The sequence below is a fragment of the Gobio gobio genome (assembly GCF_949357685.1).
Source record: "Gobio gobio genome assembly, chromosome: 22".
Taxonomy (NCBI): Eukaryota; Metazoa; Chordata; class Actinopteri; order Cypriniformes; family Gobionidae; genus Gobio; species Gobio gobio.
In genome coordinates this window covers 40,997,712-41,017,831 of record NC_137118.1, presented here as the reverse complement: position 1 = coordinate 41,017,831, position 20,120 = coordinate 40,997,712, and the positions used below count along the sequence as shown (strand labels likewise).

Sequence of the window (20,120 nt, the reverse complement as noted above, 5' to 3'; positions counted from 1 at the left end):
TTATTTGAATTAATTATCAAGAGCTAGAGAGAGATTCGTACCTGCTTCTGTTCAGCGTCTCTCTGAACAATGAAGATGTGCGTTTATTATTTAAAAATAGCAACATTATCCCATCGTTGCTGAGAAATATAATGATCCAGTAGCAAAGCTATTTTATGACTAAAAGTCGCAGGGCGGCGCTGATAACAAGTGTCTGTGCTCATGAATGTTTGTGTGTGTGCGCAGCGCGATCTCCGCGCTCTGTATGCGAGTGACGTAGGTCTATGTGTGTGTATCTGTGCGCTTAAATTAAAAATGTGCATTAATATAGAAGTGATTCAACTGACTTGGAACTATCTGTCCATTAAACAATTTTATTGCGCACCTACCAACCAATCCGACTCGAGTATTCAGACAAACCATGGCATAAATTATTTGTAAATTAATTGTTACATTAAAACGTTAAGGAGTTACTTAAGATTTCCAGGGGAAACGCTACAAACTTGTACCAAGGCAACTTTTTTACTTTGCTTACAAATCACCAATAAAATGTTGTTCCATTTTTCTCAATATCGTCATAAATATCATTTTTGCAAATATTCTTGAAATATCGCTCACCCCTACTAAATACCCAAGTCTTCTGAAGCTATGCAATAGCTTTGTGTGAGAAACTATTCACAGAAAATGTCATTCATGCATGTGCATTTTTTTTCATCATCATTCCTGTAGCTCAAGCAGTAGAGCATGATGTCAATGCTAAGGTCATGGGTTCGATTCCCAGGGAACGCAAGAACTGATAAAGTTTTATACCTTGAATGCTATGCAAGTTTGCTTTGGAAGCATCTGCCAAATGCATGAATTTAAATGTGTTATATATTTCCTTTCGTGCCATATGGAAGAAGACATCAATAGCTTCTTTAACAACACGAGGATGAGTAAAATTGATGAACTGATGAAGAATGCTCACTTTTGGGTTCAACTACTCCTTGAACATCCCCATCTACATCTGTATTTGTCATGTTAATGTTTCGAACTATAGCACAACAGGACAATAACATTTAATTCAGCACAGGGTTTAAGACCTTGTTCCAAAAATACTGCAGGCCGCAAAAAGCAAAATTGATGTCAGCCACCAAAGTGAAGCATGCTAACATGTAAAAGAGCAACAGGAGAAGAAGAGAGAATGGCACTGCAGTGCAGCATCTCTGTTTCACAGTACAGACATCGCCATCCAATAAATCATGTGTCATGGAGAGACATCATCAGCCCAAAAATTGCTGTCAAACTGCCACGTTTCTGCACAGAGACATGCATACAAGTGTCCATGCACTGATACACCAATGTCGTTCTGCTAACAGGGCTATTCATCTTCAACCTGAGCTGCCCACATTATTTATTACAGCCAGTCATGACTTCCCAGACTTAAATAAAAAGCATCAATGCAACAAGCTTATCGATCTGCAGAGCAGTCAAGATCTTTGGTGCATGTAGGTCATGGAAGAGTTTAAGAATGGGGGGGTAAAATGATTTAGCTCAGACGGTAGAGAGAGCGTAGAGAGAACATGATGGCTGTGAAATGCTAGACTTGTCGGCACAATCAAAGGAGGAAGATCCAAAGTTTTTTCTCCCATTACAGTGGACAGATATTGGTCACATGGCTCAAAAGGACTGTTAATCACTTCAAAGCTTTTAATGCTGAGAAAGAAAATGGATTAAAATCATCAAAACTTTCCGAACAACGCTGATGATCTTAAACTTCAGCACGACATCTCAAATCTTGCTGAAGAGGGAAAAAAAACATCCCAGACTTGGCCAAATAATCCTTTACTCCATCTTTCAAAGTTTATTTATCCTTTTCATATTATAACATGTATAGACAGATTTCCAGATGTGCCAGTAAATCGAGTTCTTCTGCCAATAAAGTCAAACATCAAACGCTCGGTTTTACCACACGAACATCTTCATGGCTTAGACTGACAAATCAGATTAAATCAATGAAGGAGGATGGCATTTTCCTCTGTCATTCTCGGCCGACAGACACCCCAGAGCCTGAGCTTTTCATCCTCGTGTTGTTCTCTACATCTCCTCCTGCTAAGCAAGATTCATTTCTATTCATTTCTCATGCAATTTTAATGGTAAAAGCTACTTGTTGCTCCCTATTAGGTCTCATATGACTAGGTGGATCACAGCGAGTGTAGGGTCTTCACAGTAGGAAGAACGAAGGAGTTCTTGCAGTAAATCAAGACGGCCTACTAAAAAGAGACAAATCATATGAGAAACAACCGTTTTCTGGATGTTAACATGTTATGCACAAGAACAAAAACAAACCAATATGCCACAGCTATGACAACTGAAAGCGACCTGAAAGAATCGGCTCAGAAAAGCCATCATGCAACATTATTCATCAAATAAACACGAAATGCCACAGCAATGAGGGTTAAAAGAGAAAGACAGAAGGGAAGCATCTGATTATGCAACCACCGCCTGAGTCATTATCTCCTTCCACTGGTCAGATGCAAATCCAAGACATTTGTCATTCAAATCCAGTACGGTGAACTAGCGGCACCTCAGCGGACTTTGGTTTCCTGCTTTACGTCTCTCTTTAGAAGAGGACCTGGAAAATTTGCAAGCTTCAGATATTTGCATTAGTGAAAATACTTCTTTCATTTAATTCATGCTTTTTTTTGTTATTTAGCCTCATCGACATGTCACTCGCGGTCTGATTTCCCTGTTAAGATCACAAACAGGTTTCCCACTCAGGAAGGCCACTTGTTTATATATACAAAAAGAGTGACTCATCATATACCATGCAACCCTTTTGTAACAACACTGACAGTCACATAAACATATAGCCTGTGAAAACATGAGAATACATAAACACTACCAGTCAAATGTCTGGACACACCTACGCATTATTTATTATTACCATTTTCCATATTAGAATGGCTTCTTAACTACAAGAGGTGCATCGTGGGATGCTTTTCAAACATTACTGAAGGAGTTCACACACATGCAGGACACTTGTCGACTGCTTGTCCTTCACTATCTAATCCAACACCACAATTACTTCCATGGGATCAATAAAAGACCTGTATTATAGTGTCTTTAAACAGATGATCTAGGTAGTTCAGGACACAATGGCCTACAACAACTCTAATAATAGCCGCTTTTCCACCGTCAGGCCGATTGATTCTAAGAACGGGAAGGAACGGTTCCAGTTATAGCCACTTGGTCTTGGTTCTGCACGACACGATTACAAATCGTTCTCAGCACGATTTCCTAACGGCTAGAATGCGTGTAGGGACATCGCCACTCAGGATTGGTCACTTGTCTGTTGCCTGGCAACCATTTTCTCAGTAGCTGACCAAGCTCACTATTTTAGCGAAGTAAACACCAGTTAATAATAATACAATTAAAAGAAATATCATAACGCAAGTCATTATTTACATCTCATACGGTCTGTACATTTTTGCATTATCAAGGCAACGACCAATCCAATTCAAAGGGCATCTTGCACAAAATACATTTTCTATGCATGTTTATTTTCAAAAACTTCCCAGGGCGTTGAATTTTTTTTTTCAGATTCACTAACTTTCAAGGATTTCAAGAACCCATGGGAACCCTGTTTTTAAAATAACTCCGATTGTGTTTGGCTGAAAGAAGAAAGTCATAAACACCTAGGATGGCTTGAGGGTGGGTAAATTATGGGATTATTTTCATTTTTGGGTGAACTAACCCTTTTAGCAAATATTTAATAATTTAACAACACATTTGCATATTCACAGATCTCTGATGTATGTTAATGGCCACATGACATGCAGTTAAACAAATAAAATAAAATATATTTTAAAAAGATTAAATAAAGTTTTTTTTAAGTATTTTAATCTTTTTAAGATTACATTTTATAATAAATGATTGATGGTTTTATTTATTTATTAAAATAAATGTATCAACTCTCAAACCCCAGTTTGGGAAACCCTGTTCTAACACATCTAACATGGCTTCTCATTTCGATGGTTAAAATGTTACTACCATAAAATATAAAGCAAGGCACTATCAGATTCAGCATGTTATTGTATAACGCATGGAGGCAATGTGAGTGAAAGAAGTCAGAAGAGACCGAGATAAAGCACTGAAGCAGATCCTCACTTGGGACTTCAGACACAAAAGTAAGTAAAAATTGAAGTTAATCAAAATCTGGGGCTGGCTGCCGTGTTCCCATGGTGCCTTCACAGCTCACACTTCACACATTACAGCAAACGCCTTTTCTCCAAAAGCGCAGAATGGAGAAAAATCATGCTTTCACTTAAGCACCTGAGGTTATTTGGGCATATGCATTTATCAAACCACAACAAAAGCACATTTGTACGACACGCTGTCTGACAAAGAGTTTAACTGTTCAGGTGACTAACAGAAAAAATCAGACATAACAGCCAGCGATAACAAGGAACAAAGAGCCGTCTTTGACTCAGATAAGAAAAAAGGAAGAACAAGATCCTTATTTTACTTCATGGCGATTAAAATGACGTCCTCGAGGGTCTGTGTCTTATTCTAGATGCTTATTCAAAGAATTACTCGGTTTGGAGGCTCAAAAATGGCCCTTTTCCAAAGCTGAAATCGTGACATTAAGAATTTCTGACCTTTTGGCAATGCAAAACTGGCTCAAAGCAATATAAAGCATTGAGAAAACTCACCAATCTTCTGGTTGAAGATTTTGTCAAAGGTCAGTTCATCCCTTTCCTCCAGGTACTTCTGCATGACACTCCGAATGCTGTGAGAAAATGGGTAGAAATAAAGAGAGGACTTTAGTTCAAAACTTCATTTGCAAAACAAACACCATCCAAACCCCACAGCAGCTAAAACCCATCTCGCCCTGAGAGAGAGGCAACTGAATTGGAGTCACTGAGGTGAAGTCAGACACCCACGCCGTCCTTCCACCTCGATCCTGGCCTTAGTTTAGGTCTCTCCACAACCACCTGCTTAATTCTCTGCCTGTCGCTTCCCAAAGGAGGGCACTGCCGCGCTGCCCTGGGAGAGGGTGTTAATGAGCAGCAAGTATGGGAGACTGAATCAATTAGCACCCCCTCCAAGGGCTCATTATCACCCAACCACAGCCCAACAGAGTCAGAGTGCAGGTCAGGGGAGACAGAGGTGTCCCCAAACATGCTCCTGCAGTCCTGGACCAGAAACAGACACCCCTGTAGTAAGTGACCTGACCCATTACGGCAAATGGATAGGCCTGATATCAGGATTGCTATTATAAATAGGGCTATGCGATGATATATAAATAATCATTGTGTTTGTATAGTAATTTAGTTGGCAATACAAAATTAAGTAATATTGTGACTATCATGAAGAAATAATGCAATTTATATTCGGATTATAAAAATGGGACTGAAAAGTTTGATCATGTCAATGAATCAATTCATGACTGTAATTCAACAATTCGTTTTTATCATTATTCAAAAAGGTTCATTAAAATGGTCAGTAAGAATTTTTTTAAAGAAATATATACTTTTATTCAGCAAGAACACATTAAACTGGTCAAAAGTAACAATAAATACATTTTAGGGGTGTGACAAGATCTCACAAGACTAAAACGTGATGAGATTTCTTGTCGAGGTGAAAAGCCGTCATGATGGGGTGTGAGGGTGAAGTTAGGATAGAGTATGCTGTGTCCCAATTCGCCTACTTATACTATGACCTGAAAGTATGTACTCCTTTTTGTGAAGAACGCAATTTCAATACATTACCGCTGTTTGAAAGTGGCTCCCTGAGCCATGAGAATATCTCTCAATATGAAAGCAACCTGTGTAGTTAACCATCTCTTAGCTCTGTATCATGCTTGAAGAAAAATGTGGTCTCTATTTGCACTTTGAATATTAAGAATATTGAGTACTTTGATTATGGTTGCACTATTGTTTGCACTTGATCTATGATCAATTTGTGGGAAGGAGTTCGGTTAGGAGGTCAAAAGTTGTAGAAGCTCATAAATCATGTGCAGTTCTAAGGTCTGAGGCCGGTCAGTTGAGTTTGTACAAAACCTTTACAGTGCTTGAGTATTGTTCTTTTACTGTATATGATAATTCATACTCAGAAAGTAGAACTGAAATGACATTAATTACAAGATGATGAGTTAAAAATTAAAACATTTCAAATGCACCTGCAAAAAATTTTTCTAGTTATGCATTTCATCATTGAGGATTTCTTAAAAATACTATGTAAAAAATATTTTCTTATCTCGTGTCACGTCACACCCCTAATACATTTATAATGTTGCAAAAGATTTCCAATTTTAAATAAATGCTGTTATTTTGTACCTTCTATTCATCAATCCTTAAAAAAAATTACAGTTTCCACAGAAATATGAAGCAGCACAACTGTTTTCAACACTGATAATATTAAGACATATTTCTTGAGCAGCAAATCAGCATATTAGAATAATTTCTGAAGGATCATGTGACTGGAGTAATGATACTGAAAATTCAGCTTTGATATCAGAGGAATACATTTCATTTTAAAATATATTAAAATAGAAAACAGTTCTTTTAAATTGTAATATTTCACATAAGAGACTTCTTTCAAAAACCTAAATCTTATCAACCCCAAATGTTAATTAGAATGTATTATATTGGTGCACAAAAAATAATTCAATATTTAGTCTACTTCTTGCATTAAACATGCAGAAAACCAACCCTTTTAAGTCATTTCTGAGCAAAGCTATATAAATAGAGCTATATCGGCTCAATATAGGCTAAAAAGCAACATTTTAGCGCCCTGCCCTAGTAAATGACCTGACACATTACCGTAAAAACCAAACGCTGATATCTGGAGAGCTTCTAAACCATAGACTTGAGTGGTTGAAACCTCAAGTCTGCAATGAGCCCTTTTAAGACATAAACAAACTTCTCATTTATTAATGACTACATGTTTTACTCACGCAGCGCATTCATATTTTATCACCTGGCCTACATTATGATGACACATTAACTGGCCTTTAGCATCTCAAAAGTGGTAACTAGTTCAAAACCACCGACTAATGGATGCGATTTAAACCGCAGGATTGCACCCGTGCAAGAGAAATTGCATTCAACCACAACATCCTCGACCCCTTGGTGCCTGTCTCTCTCTGGATTCAGACACATTCGTCTCTTTCTCTGTCTGTCTGCAATCGCATCAGTTCCGTCCCACCGTCCAACGTCTACGTGACTGAAACAATCTCCAGTCTCTTCCACTCGTCTCGCTGTCAAACAATCCCGCCAGCTCCTCAAACACTTCCAGTCATGCTGTCAAAATCTCACCTCTCTGCCAGCGGGCTCGCGACTGGCCCGAGGAGAATGTAGCAGAGCCGCGCTATCTCTCTCCGCCGCTACTTTCTCTGCTGGCACAGGACAAAGTACCTTCTATTTATTAACAAATGCCTTTATTGTACCAACAGCTTATGTTTTTATGCACGCCGGGTCATTACAGCTGCCAATATGGGATATTGATACGGTTCCCTTACACCGCAGTTGTTTAAAACAGTTGCTTACTGAATAACAACAAGCAAGCACTCGGACGTCACAAGGAGATTTGGATGTTAAATGGCTTGTGTTAGTTAGAAGGTGCAGCTGGGAGTGGCACAAAGCTTATGGAGCCCATAATAATGCTAATGATGGGGACACTGATGTCAACGGCTAATGCTTTCACTCGATCTGTGGTAATGCCGCCCTGCTGCGGACTACAGTAATCCCTCAGAGCAAACAGAGCCACTAAAGCAGCCTAATTACAATGAGGAGCGGATGTATGGCTTACCATTTGTTGAACGGAAAAGCCAACCGTTATCGTTTCAGATTCGTACCGCGCATTAATACATCATTCGGGAGGCTAAATAGCCCACCAGCACAGGCATCATCTCGGCCCAGGGAGAGACTTCATATTAGCCTTGGCGTAGGAAGGAAGATGATTAACCGTAAATGAATCTCACTGAGTTTACTGTGGCTCTGTTCTGATGCTGGCCGACCCACAGAACACTCATCAAAAACGCCTGGTTGAATGCTTTCGCACGGCTATATGTTGTGTTTATACTGGTGACAATCACTAAGGATCAGCTCTATAAATAAGTGGGAGTTAATCTGAAAGATTCAGTAATAAAATTAAGCACTTAAATGCACTAAAATATAGACTTTAGCTTATTCACCGTGTGGCGAGGTAGACGAGCAAGAGACATGGGAGGAGCGAGCGAGATCTGTGTGCGTGATTGAGAATGAGCGTCACCTGCAAGGCACACCGGTCTCGAGTCCTCTCATGAGGGAGCATGGAGGCAAATAAGGACAAGCGATATGAGTGAAGGACGAGAGAGGACCAGGCCTGGATTTTAAGTTGTGGTTTGTTTACGTTTTGTTATGTGTGTGCGCGGCAGTCGTCCGTGAGGGGCTGCCGCTTTTACTTTCATTTTTTGTTAGTTTATTTTATTAAAAGTTGTGGAATGTTCGCCGGTTCCCGCCTCTTTCTTCCCAAACGAACTAAGCCCGTTACACACCGTATCCCCCAGAGTTAGAGAAGTCCATACATCCCATTTTCATCTCCGTGTGTGCCATAACTCTGTCTGACGCACCCACCGCTAGCCTAGCTTAGCACAAAGACTGGAAGTAAATGGCTCCAGCTAGCCTACATGCTCAATAAGTGACAAAATAACGCCAACATTTTCCTATTTACATGTTGTGATGTGTATATGCGTGTACAAATAACAAGGTTATATGAGACACAGCCATCTTATAAACGTATGCTTACTGGGGACTATATTCTCAGAAGGCGCAGCACTGCTCTACTTCTGCGAAGTGCGGAGTGATTTGCTCGCAGCACCTGAGAAGCCGTTGTTACTTCTGTCAACAAAACCAACGTGACTAGGTAGCTAGTAACGAACGTGACTGTTGATCATGGCTGACTCTGAGGAATTGGCAGAGGATTTTTACTTGGTATCAAACCAAAATCCAGAACCATATCGTTTTGAGCCAGAATACACAGACGAGGAGTTACAAACTTTGGAAGCTGATAGACACTGCTAGCACCGCTCATTTGTTACGGTGACAGAGCGTGTTCGTGACAACACAATACTAACATTACAGGGGATACATGGAGCACGGGTAGTGCAATACAGTAGTGACCACCCGTTACATTCGATCTAGCTAATGGCACTGTTACAGTAGGCTAGTCGTCTAAAAACATAACGGAACACTTGCCGCAGCCACATCCGCTTTGTCCTGTCTGTACTATCAATGGGATGGCCGTATCCTTCAGCACACGTTTCATGGTCCGTGTGGCATATTCCATTTTTTCAAAATAGTCGTCCTCGGTTAAATATTCTGAGCAAACACGATGGTACTTGATGATGACTACAGGTGTGTTTGGATCTATCTCGAGAGCAAGCAGCCATAGATTTATCAGGTCAGCGTTTTCTCCCCTGTTTATTGTCGCAGTTCTTTACACTACAGCGAACACCCATGATAGTAAACTATCTAGTAATTGCTGACTATTACTCCAACTTTGAGCGAAGTCTCTGCTCTTCACCGCGGGGCTTCTCAGGTGCTGCGAGCAAATCACTCCGCAGAAGTAGAGCAGTGCTGCGCCTTCTGAGAATATAGTCCCCAGTATGTATACGTTTATAAGATGGCTGTGTCTCATGTAACCTTGTTATTTGTACGCGCTGTGACTTTGCACATCACAACATGTAAATAGGAAAATGTTGGTGTTATTTTGTCACTTATTGAGCATGTAGGCTAGCTGGAGCCGTTTATCTCCAGTCTTTGTGTGAAGCTAGGCTAGCGGTGGGTGCGTCAGACAGAGTTATGGCACGCACGGAGATGAGAATGGTATGGACTTATCTAACTCTGGGGGATACGGTGAATAAGCTAAAGTCCCAAAAAGTCGCCGTGTTCCTTTAAGAACTATAATTGACAACATATACAAACAAAAAATGACTTTTCTTCAATGCAAAATTGTATTTTCATAAAAAATCTGCAAGTGAAAAGTTTTAACAACAGCACAAGTAAATGTAATAGAATAAAGAGAGATATGAAATAAACACTGCTTTAAGTTTTTCAGATGAGTCTAACAGTAGATTAGTATTCAGGTAAGAAATACTACAGAAAAGGGGGTAAGTGTTTCTGTTCCTGTGTTTGTGTTTTTGGTACGTAAGGGATGATTTGAATGTATTCGCAGTATTCTTTTTTTCGTGTCTTGTGCACACTCGAACTGTCAATGCTTTCTTTTCCTAGAAAGAATGTGAAACACAAATGGTATCATTCTCAGTTTTTAAAATATAATATAATTTAAATATAATTTAAATAGATATTACACACAAAGCAATATCGTATCGCATATCACATTTTTGTTCAATATTGCACAGCCCTAATAAAGACCCATTCATTTCCACACCGTATATTCCGGAGCGTCTAAACCTCCTCGCTGTCTGCTTCAAGCGTCAGCTCGCAGTGTGTCCGAGAAGAAAGATAATGTACTCCTAATATAAGTTTTTTTTCTTTGGGTCCTCTTTTTGTTATCGATATAACCCTCTAATCTTGTCATAATTGTAATATGTTCGTTAGTTGGACTGTCGTGCTCGTGCTATCGAGTTGTTCATGAGAACTGTGTTTGTGTTTTTGGGATGTAAGGGATGATTTTTTTCACTGAACATTCGACCTGGATTACCACAGTAACACACATTGCTTTCACTTATTGATGATATCATACCCTCGGCCGGCTGGCACAGCAGATTCCACCATAGTCATTGCCTGGGTTAAGTATGTGTGGGGCGGAACTATCAAAATAGGGGCATGTTTGTTTTGGTGACTTGCACTTACCACACCTTTAAAGTAATCAAATGTAAAATAACACTGGACAGTCTTCATTGTAAGAATGATATAAGATTATTTAATTTAAGAATAATGTTTACAATTAAAGTTACATAAGTTATTCAGTCAAGAGCAGAGTGTGATTTTCTTTATGCACGGATCCAATATGCTGGGGATGCTCCAATCCGATACTCAGATTGGGTATCGGCTCCGATACTGCCATTTTTGCCTGATCGGGTATCGGTCAGAGGAGACCGATCCAAATCTGATATTGTGCGTACAATATTCTGTGTTATTGTTAAGCCTAGTGCTGGGCGGTATGACCAAAAATGTATATCACGGTATTTTTCTAAATTATATCGGTTTCACGGTATATGACGGTATTTTTTCCCCTATGCATGACCGGGTGTTAATCACATTTTCTACTGATTAAGAGAGGAAATACTGCAGGAGATTGACTAGAATACCCTGTTTTACTGTCATGATGAGTGAATATTGTAGAAAAATTCCACACTAGCGTTAATACAGGTGTGCAAAGCCCCACAAAATGATGCTGTGTGTGGAGAGACAACAACCAATAAAACAGACCTGCAACACGCTCAGAGTCATACGTACAGACACCTGAATATTAAAAGTTGAGTTTAGGGCACCTTAAGCATTTAAAAAATCTAACCCTACAACAAACTGCCCAAACGAGGAGAAACGCGGATATTTGCAATACATTTAAGAGCACTCTCTGAACGAATGACACACATCAGTTTAACACAGAAAGAAAAAAGCAGTTACTTTTTGGCCCATTCTTCCTTGAATTGTCAGTTTATTTATTAATTTACATCATTGTCTTTTGTGTAGCAGAATAATCCATCGTGTCAGCGCGTTCGTGATCAGACATACAGTTGTATCAGTGTAATCAGTGCATAAACATTTCATTTAAATAAGACGTGATGAAATATGCGCGCATACACGCTTCTGGTTCATGTCTAGAGCACTATAGTATATGAAATATGTCCATAAAAAACTTAAACGCGCTCGCTCCGGTCTATATCTGATATATGATCCATGTGGTGAGCGCTGTTAATCTCATTGCGGCTCTCCGCGCAGATACCGCTCTCTCTCGCGCGCCGTGTGTAGTTTGAATTCTCCACAGTAATCAAGGGCTGAATCCGAAATCGCCCCCATAACCTCAAATAGGGCATTATTTGGAGGGGACAGCGCTTTGTAGTGGTGTCCAAAACCCTATGGACGTTATTGAGTGCACTCATTCTATCCCATTGCACCGCAATAACGAGTGTACAGGCGATGTACACACAACGCTGTTCGACTTTTTCATTGAAATTCATTCACTCCTTCAAATAAAGTGATAACGTAGGGAATAGTGAATGAGAGTATAGGATTCAGCCATAGGCTGTGCTGTAATGTGATCTCAACTGTGCTCTGACTGCTCTTACTACAGTGCATCAATGAAATGGGTCCCCTCTCAAACAATGACGCGCTGCGCCGCGTTCCGAACGTTGTTTAAGCGACATATACCGCTATTGCGGTATCATCAAAATGTATATCATAAAAAAAAAAATACCGGTATTCGGTATGAACCGGTATAACGCCCAGCACTAGTTAAGCCCCACAAAAGGCACAAAAACATTAAAAAGCACCATGATGTTTTCATGCACTATATTCCAAGTTTTCTGAAGCGTTTCCATAGTTTAATGTGAGGTACAGATGAATATTTAAGTCATTAAATTCACGTGAATGCTTCCCTCCGCTGCGGCTGTCAGTCATTCTCCATTCAGCTTTCAAACTGTGTGTCGCGTTCGGTTACGACAGTTAACACGATAAAGCTCTCTCCAAGATGATTCAATGTTCCCATTATTATACTTGATCTGTAGTAGGGATGTGACGGTGAGGAAATTTTCCCACCGGTTAATTGATGTGTGACAACACCGGTAATACCGGTATCACCGGCGGAGGCTTTTAAATCACTAATTCTATCTAACCGAAAGTAACATGCACACGACCGCTCTGAACTGAAAACGCGCCAGTGTTGCGTATTCACACACCGTGAATGACAGCTCGTCTGTAAATGCGCGCTCTGTGAGGCCATGGGTGCGTCTCAATCAGTTCCCTAGTTCAGTAGTCAGGGCATTGATCAGTCTATGATTGAGATGCACGCCATGAATGAATAACAGTTCGTCCGTAAAGCCTCGTTTATACTCGACGCGCCCGCTCGAGCGCAAGGGTGCGCGCGGCAAAAAGAAATGCGCGCAGTCAGCGTAGCGGAGGCTCGCACTGCGGAGCCAGGCGAAAGTAAACAATGCGCGCTCTGTGCGGCCGTGCACATTTAACTTTCGGTTTTGAATTAGCGCCAATTCGGCTGCGGGTTGCTTGAATTATGGGTTCATTAGTCTATTATTTTTAATGAAAAACACAACAACAAAACAAATGACAAACTCCCTTAAGTAGGCGCTTTTACGTTTCGCTTTGAAACCAAATCTTCCGCGATCATCTCAGTCAGCTCCTCACTCTTAAATCTGATGAATGACTCCTGCCGCTGCTGAGACTCACGGTCGGATCCTGCTTTATTAAGCAGATACGTTCAGTTTTTATTTGTATTGTCTGTTCTCTAACTGAACTAAATTATTTTATTACTATAAAAAAATCAAAAAGACGGTGGGCGGTGCCACGGTGGGCAAGTGATGTAACCGGTGTTGAGTCTGGACACCGGTAACACCGGCAACACCGACTATCGTAGCAAGCCTAATCTGTAGATAAAAGGTATATGGTTTTGGATAGAAGGACTTTATCTTGCTGAAGTTTATTGTGGTTTCTAATTCATGTTACTTTCTCCTGGGTGTCTGTTAGATCACACACAACACTTGAGTAGAGCGCTATAATTCTTCAAGCGCACAGTAACTTAAATTTAAAACTATTCAAACTTTGTACTTTGTGAGATTGCGATGAACTGACATAGTGACAGAGTTTAGTGATCTTAAATGGAGCCGTCTTGGCTCGCTTTCAAGTCTACAGTCTATTTAATCCATTGAATAAGGCTATTGTTTTTCATGTTGCAAAAACTATTAATGGCCAATTGCACGCTGCAAAGTTTCGGAAGTGACAGTGAAATAGTAACGCATTAAAGCAATGTATAGGCAGACTAATAGAAAAATATAAATTTTTGGGTCGAGTTGAGGTTTTGCCCCTGGGTCGAGGTGGAGTGGCTGCCGTCCGAGAGGGAGCGGAGGAGTCGGGAGTTAGCGGAGTTAGCGCGGGGTACTCACCGGCCTACAAGGGGTTTTGGGGGTATGTGGCGAGGTGGACGAGCGAGAGACATGGGAGGAGCGAGCGAGATCGAGTCTCGAGTCCTCTCATGAGGGAGCACGGAGGCATATAAGGACGAGCAACACCAGTGAAGGACGAGAGAGGACCAGGCCTGGATTTTAATTTGTGTTTTGATTGCGTTTTGTTATGTGTGTGCTCGGCAGTCGTCCGTGAGGGGCTGCCGCTTTTACTTTCATTTTATGTTCATTTATTTTGATTAAAAGTTGTTCAACGTTCGCCGGTTCCCGCCTCCTTTTTCCCACACAAACTAACTTTACTACAATGACAAAGTCATGAGTCATGGATGAAGGAGTTAGCCTGACTCCTGTTTATTTTGAATGTCTACTAGTAAAGCTATTAATGCACTGGTGCACAATTATTTAATAAATAATTCACTACATTTGTGTCTGTTTGTAATTTTATTTTACAAAGTTAAGAAAGTAATGTTTGTCAAGCCTGCCTGATGCCTTTCACAAAAGAATCTCCCACACAGTGAGGCATACTGTTTATTAGGCAATTCAGCACTTTTTTTATTTTCGGATCGGATCGGTATCAGCCGATACTGAATCCCAGATATCGGATTCAGAGGCAAAAAATCGTCTGATTCCGGTCCCATGCCGGTCGATTGGTGCATCTCTCCTTAAATTTCCAAAAACATTTATGCACTAGAGCATGTTGGTTGAATGAGTAATTTAAACCACACAGATCATCAGATCAAAAAATTCATTTGAAAACGTTGTGCAACATAATTTCAAAAACAGCCCGAGTGATTCGACAGCACCGCGGTTCTCAAAATGCGCAAATGACTCCACATTAGCATGCTGCGATGCAAGATTGTCACTCGCACGTCTTTTTAAGTCTTGCCAATTTAAACATTCAAGTGATTTCATCCCATTCAGTACTCGTGCTCTCCCAGAGACGGTTTGTGTGTTCACACAAATCATGCAAGCATAAAACAGCCTCTCAAACAGCCTGCAACTACCAAATTGTGTTCTTTTTTGCTTATCCATGCATTCAGTCTCAAAGGAGACTGAGACCAATAGCCAAGATTATTTAGACTCAATCCGGTACACAGTGATAGGAGGATGCTTCCAAACGGTGCCGTGATTGTGTTCACGCTCTGTCTGCAGACCATTAAAGGCTTCTGTCGCGCCGCATCTGATTGACAGCTATAATGATTGCTTTCTGCATTTAATCTATTCACAATATGAATAAAAGTTTTAGCCTATTTTTCATGCTGGCAAAAAGAACCAATGGTCACATACACTGCAGAGTTTCAGAAGAGCGTCGTTTAAATGCAGAGTGAAAATATATACATACAATATAGTTTACACCACAGATGTCTCTCTCTCTCTTTGTTAACATGATGGACTGGGTGTCTATTAAATGTTCTTGCATGAACTCATAATGCATAATGTTTATTGCTTACGTTACATGAAATAAATAAATAAATACATGTTTTTTTTGTCTACTTCATGTGGGTCGGGTCGGGTCGGGTCAGCTACGGAATTAAACAGGGATGCACCGAATGTTCGGCAACCGAAATTATTATGAAATAAGTGAAAAGTCGGAGTAAATTTTACCGAACAATGAGGTTTTTGATGACGCGATCAAATATAGCAACCAGCGCGTGTGAGAGAGGCGGGCACGCTTCTAAATGCAGCACATGTCGGAAGTGTGGAAGCGTTAAGCCTTGGTTATACTTTCGTCTGGCTCAGTGCGAGCCTCCGCTGACTGCGCGTGCGCCTCGTCCGCTTGGCACTCTGCGAAGACGTCATTTTTGCCATTTCACCCTCACGCTCATGCGGATGCGTCGAGTATAAACAAGGCTTAAAGAAGGCTTTAAGTGTGTCCGAGAAAGACGCAGAAATGGCCGTTTGCAGACACAGTTCTGCTGAATTGTCCAAGCACCCTCAAATGCAAGCAAGAGCACCCTCAGTTGATAGTGTAATAATATATTGGGCAAATGCTCCAGTGCATATTTGTGTCTGTAGAACTTCAAATGTACCCATTTATGTACCCACAGCGGTGACATTGTTGTTGATCTCTTGTACGCAATGGCCAATATGTTATAAATTAGTCAGACTCCACTCGCTGCTCAAACCGCAGCGTTAAAAGTTTTTATTCAGTGCCAAGTTATACATGCTTGCAAAACCTCTCATGAACAAACAAACAAAATTTGATTATGATACCTGTAGGCATAATAGGTCAAAGATAAGATAAGATGGCCAAATAAAAATATTTTTATTTTACTTTTTTTTTTTTAAGTTATATTGTGCTTTGTTTGTATAATGTCTGCTGGAATGCTAAACATGTTCAGTGTTAAATAAATATTTTTTTTAAATTGTAGTTTTGTAAAAAGAATTTTTTTTTTAAATTTATTTTAAAAGCAAGACAAATTAGTAAAAAAAAGCAAATTTATGCAATAGTGAAAATATTAGCAAAATAAATGGGGGGAATTTTTTTGAAAAAACGCGTTCGGTATTCGGCCACGTGTTTTATTATTATTCCGCTTCGGCCAAGAATTTATTTCAGTGCATCCCTAGCAGGGCTCCAGACTGCCACCAAATGGTCGCATTCTGCGACTAAAATTTGAGAGTGTGCGACTGAATTTTACATCCAGTTGCACATGTGTGACCAGTAAATTTGCCTGCTGTCGGTACTGGAGAAATTAAGAAAATACACTTACTATTTATAATTGATAGACGTTATATCTGTCAAATTCTATCTTTCCCAGCCGTTTCTATATGAGATAATATTAAACCATTTATCCGTGATGCATTTTTGCTACTCGCAATCCAGAAGAGAGAGAAAGCCTACAGCGAACACAACACAAAGTCAGCTTAATGAGTGACGATGGCCAAGAGAACTACACAAAAGTTTAGTCTGCTTAAACTTTAGGGATGTGCTGTGATATTAATCTAATTTTATTTTCGATTTTGGCTTCCAATAATTATAAAAAGATGACATGAGGTAAAACTATTCCTATAGCCGTGTTCCGTTGAGTGCGACTTCCTTCCCTTCACAGCCTTGCGCTGTCATTTCTCCCTAAACCTAAACTTAACGTCAGATTCAGTGATTGTTGTAAACTGCAGTCTCTACTGTTGCTAAACTGTGGGATGTGTTTGATAATAAAGAGATATTAAATGCACAATAATCTGCGCAAGAGACGCTGTTTCCAACTTCAAGGCGGCTTATGTGTGTGTGCTGCAAAATGGACCGGCTTGCACTTTATATTTTAGGCTTCGTGTGCAACAACAAATAGCCCGTGTCAAAATGACCGGATTGGAGAGTAGTTACTTTAACAGTTTATATCTTAAATGGGCGTAAATAGTTTGGAGAAATAGGAGAATATGATATTATTAGTTCTGCGTTCGGTCTTAAAGGGGCAGCGTCTAATAAACCTGCTGACGATTGAGCCATTAATTTGAAACGAACAAAAGGCAAAAAGATAATATTCACATCTCTTGATTGAATAACTTTAGCTTTTATAAGCATTAATCTATCAATTTATACAGTGAAAACTCTGCAGTGTTATTTTACATTTCATTACTTTATTAGATTTCTTTGTAGGTTTGTTCTTTCTAAGTCATATAAATGTTAGCAGACCTTCCGAATGCCTGCACACTGGTCCATTTACAAATAGATGTTTTATATTTTTGTTAACACATTGCTGTTTCTTTTGCTATAGATATTTTACTTTCTTATAAAGCCATGTTAATTATGTTCTTAATTATGTTTTTTGGTTTGTTTGTTTTTTCATTAAAATAAAAATAAATACAGTATAATAAAGAGAACCGATAAGAATACCGTTAAAGTACCGGTAAGAGTAGTAATACTGTTAAAACCTTAACGATACCCATCCCTATTAGTAATACAGTGGAAATTTGTAGATTTGGTTAGCATGTTGATTTACGGTGTGCGCCCCTAAATTTTCTGGTTGTGCCCCTAAAATTTTCAGTTGGGGGTCACTGTGCTCCTAGTGAAAAAAGTGAGTCTGGAGCCCTGAATTAAATTAGGGTTTCTGTCAGATATCAGGTCGGGTGTGCTGTTAATAAAGCGGGAGCGGGTTTATCAAACAGTACCCGTGCAGGACTCTGCCGTTCAGAACACACGTGCACCGTCCTGGAAGTCATGTCCCGAAACGGTTCGGTACGAATACATGCATCATTACACCCCTAGTTTTAAGTTATTGCACTGTTTTGTTGTTTTTCATTAAGAATAATAATGACCCCACCATTCATTCAAGCAATTGCCACTAATTCTAAAGCGAAAGTAAAATGTGCACGGCCACACAGGCGAGGTGGAAAAGAAAGAAAAACTCATTGCCGGCATTGTCACATGTCGATCAACTGGTGGGAAAGTTTCCTCACCGTCACATCCTTAAATACACGTTCTCTATGACAATCGAATATTGTCTTTTTATGAGCCAAAGTATTAAAATACAATATTTTTGAAACATGCCCATCCCTAACAAAAACAATACCCATTTTATTTATTAATTACTTTTTTTGTGGTGGGGCCACAATTTGAATGACTGTCCTGACTGTCCTGGCCAGCAGAAAAAATTCTTAGTGTTGAGCTCTGAGCTACACTGAGAGATCACTAATCACTTTTAAGTGTTATATAAACTTTAAAAACATTCCAACTACTGCAATTCCACGAATACACAGTCTATATTGAGATATCTCGTGTGAACTGTACAATAAAACCTTTGTGTTGAACTACAGGCTTTACATTGTAAACTGACAGTCATATCACCATAGTGACCCCATGAGATGAGCAAACTATGAAATCTGAAATACCATTTCATTTTGCTTTGGCCTCGGTTTGTTACCAAAAGCAGGTTTAAACAACATTTACAGTGTTCACTGTTCAGTCTCTCGATGGGGTTGTAAACGGCCAAATAACTACATAAAAAGTGACGGCATTGCCAATTTATCACTTTTACGGTTTTCAGACAGTGGCAATAAAAATCTATCCAATACACACAATGGACTTCTCACGTGATACATAGAAAGAATAGGTACAATCAACTCCAACAAAGACCATAATCAAAAATGTAACTGGTTTATCTAGTTATGTTTAGTATGGGTTTATTATTTCTAAATACACCACAGTAACCATCTAATTCCTGTATTCGCTTTCTGAGGGGCAAGTGTTTGTTGAATGCCTAGCTAATATGAAGTGGTTTATGTACATGTCGGTTATTTATTTAAATTAAAATATCCGCAGACTGAATGTTAACTGGTACGAGATATGAGAAACATTGACCAGCTGAACATATTACATTTATACTCCATTACAACAGATACGGTTGTCTTTTACATTTCCAAGGCCTAAACTTCTAGAACAGTTACACAAAACCCAACAAAGGGCATTTGTATGCTTTATAGAGTATGCAAGACCAAAAAGGAAGCCAATGTCTGAATTTCGACCTGTTTACAGTGAATATCACCCTCAACCTGGTTCAAATCTACAGGTGATAAGAGCCATTGATTCACAGGGGGGAATTTTTCCCAACAGGCCTCAGTAACTGCTGAACAACCTCAAAAACACTAAAGACAGCACAAAATGTGTGACATAGGCTTTTTAACACAAGAATAGCCCAATTATTAGTATTGAGCAAACGCTTAGAAAAAAGTAATGGTGTTACCATGGTCTCAGAACAGGCCTAATTATAATATTCCCACGTTTTTGTATGGCATTTTAAAGTTATTAAATAATTTGGTATTACTAAAGTATATTTCCAAATAAACGAGTAGCTTGCCCGAAAATACCATAGTACTTTTATGTGAGCGAAGCAAGTAAATAGCAAACCCTGTGTGTACTAGTGATGGAAATTTCGATTCTTTCAAGAGATTCGTTCATTTTCAGTTCGTTCATCAAAATGATTCGTTCAGATTCGTTCATTATTCGTTCAGTGACCATTTTTTTTATATTCCATAAATATCCCAGCAGGTGGCAAAAAGAGTGTCTTATGCGTTATTTCGA

The 20,120-nt window shown here is 39.6% G+C and overlaps 1 protein-coding gene across 1 annotated transcript in view; it reads right to left on the bottom strand.

Annotated features, from left to right (window-relative positions):
* grk3 (G protein-coupled receptor kinase 3) overlaps positions 1-20,120 on the bottom strand; it is a 70,951-nt gene that overhangs the window by 47,212 nt on the left and 3,619 nt on the right. The window contains exon 2 of the mRNA XM_079804441.1: positions 4,674-4,750. Within this exon, the coding sequence (XP_079660567.1) occupies positions 4,674-4,750 (77 nt within the window). The remainder of the gene's footprint in view (positions 1-4,673; positions 4,751-20,120) is intronic.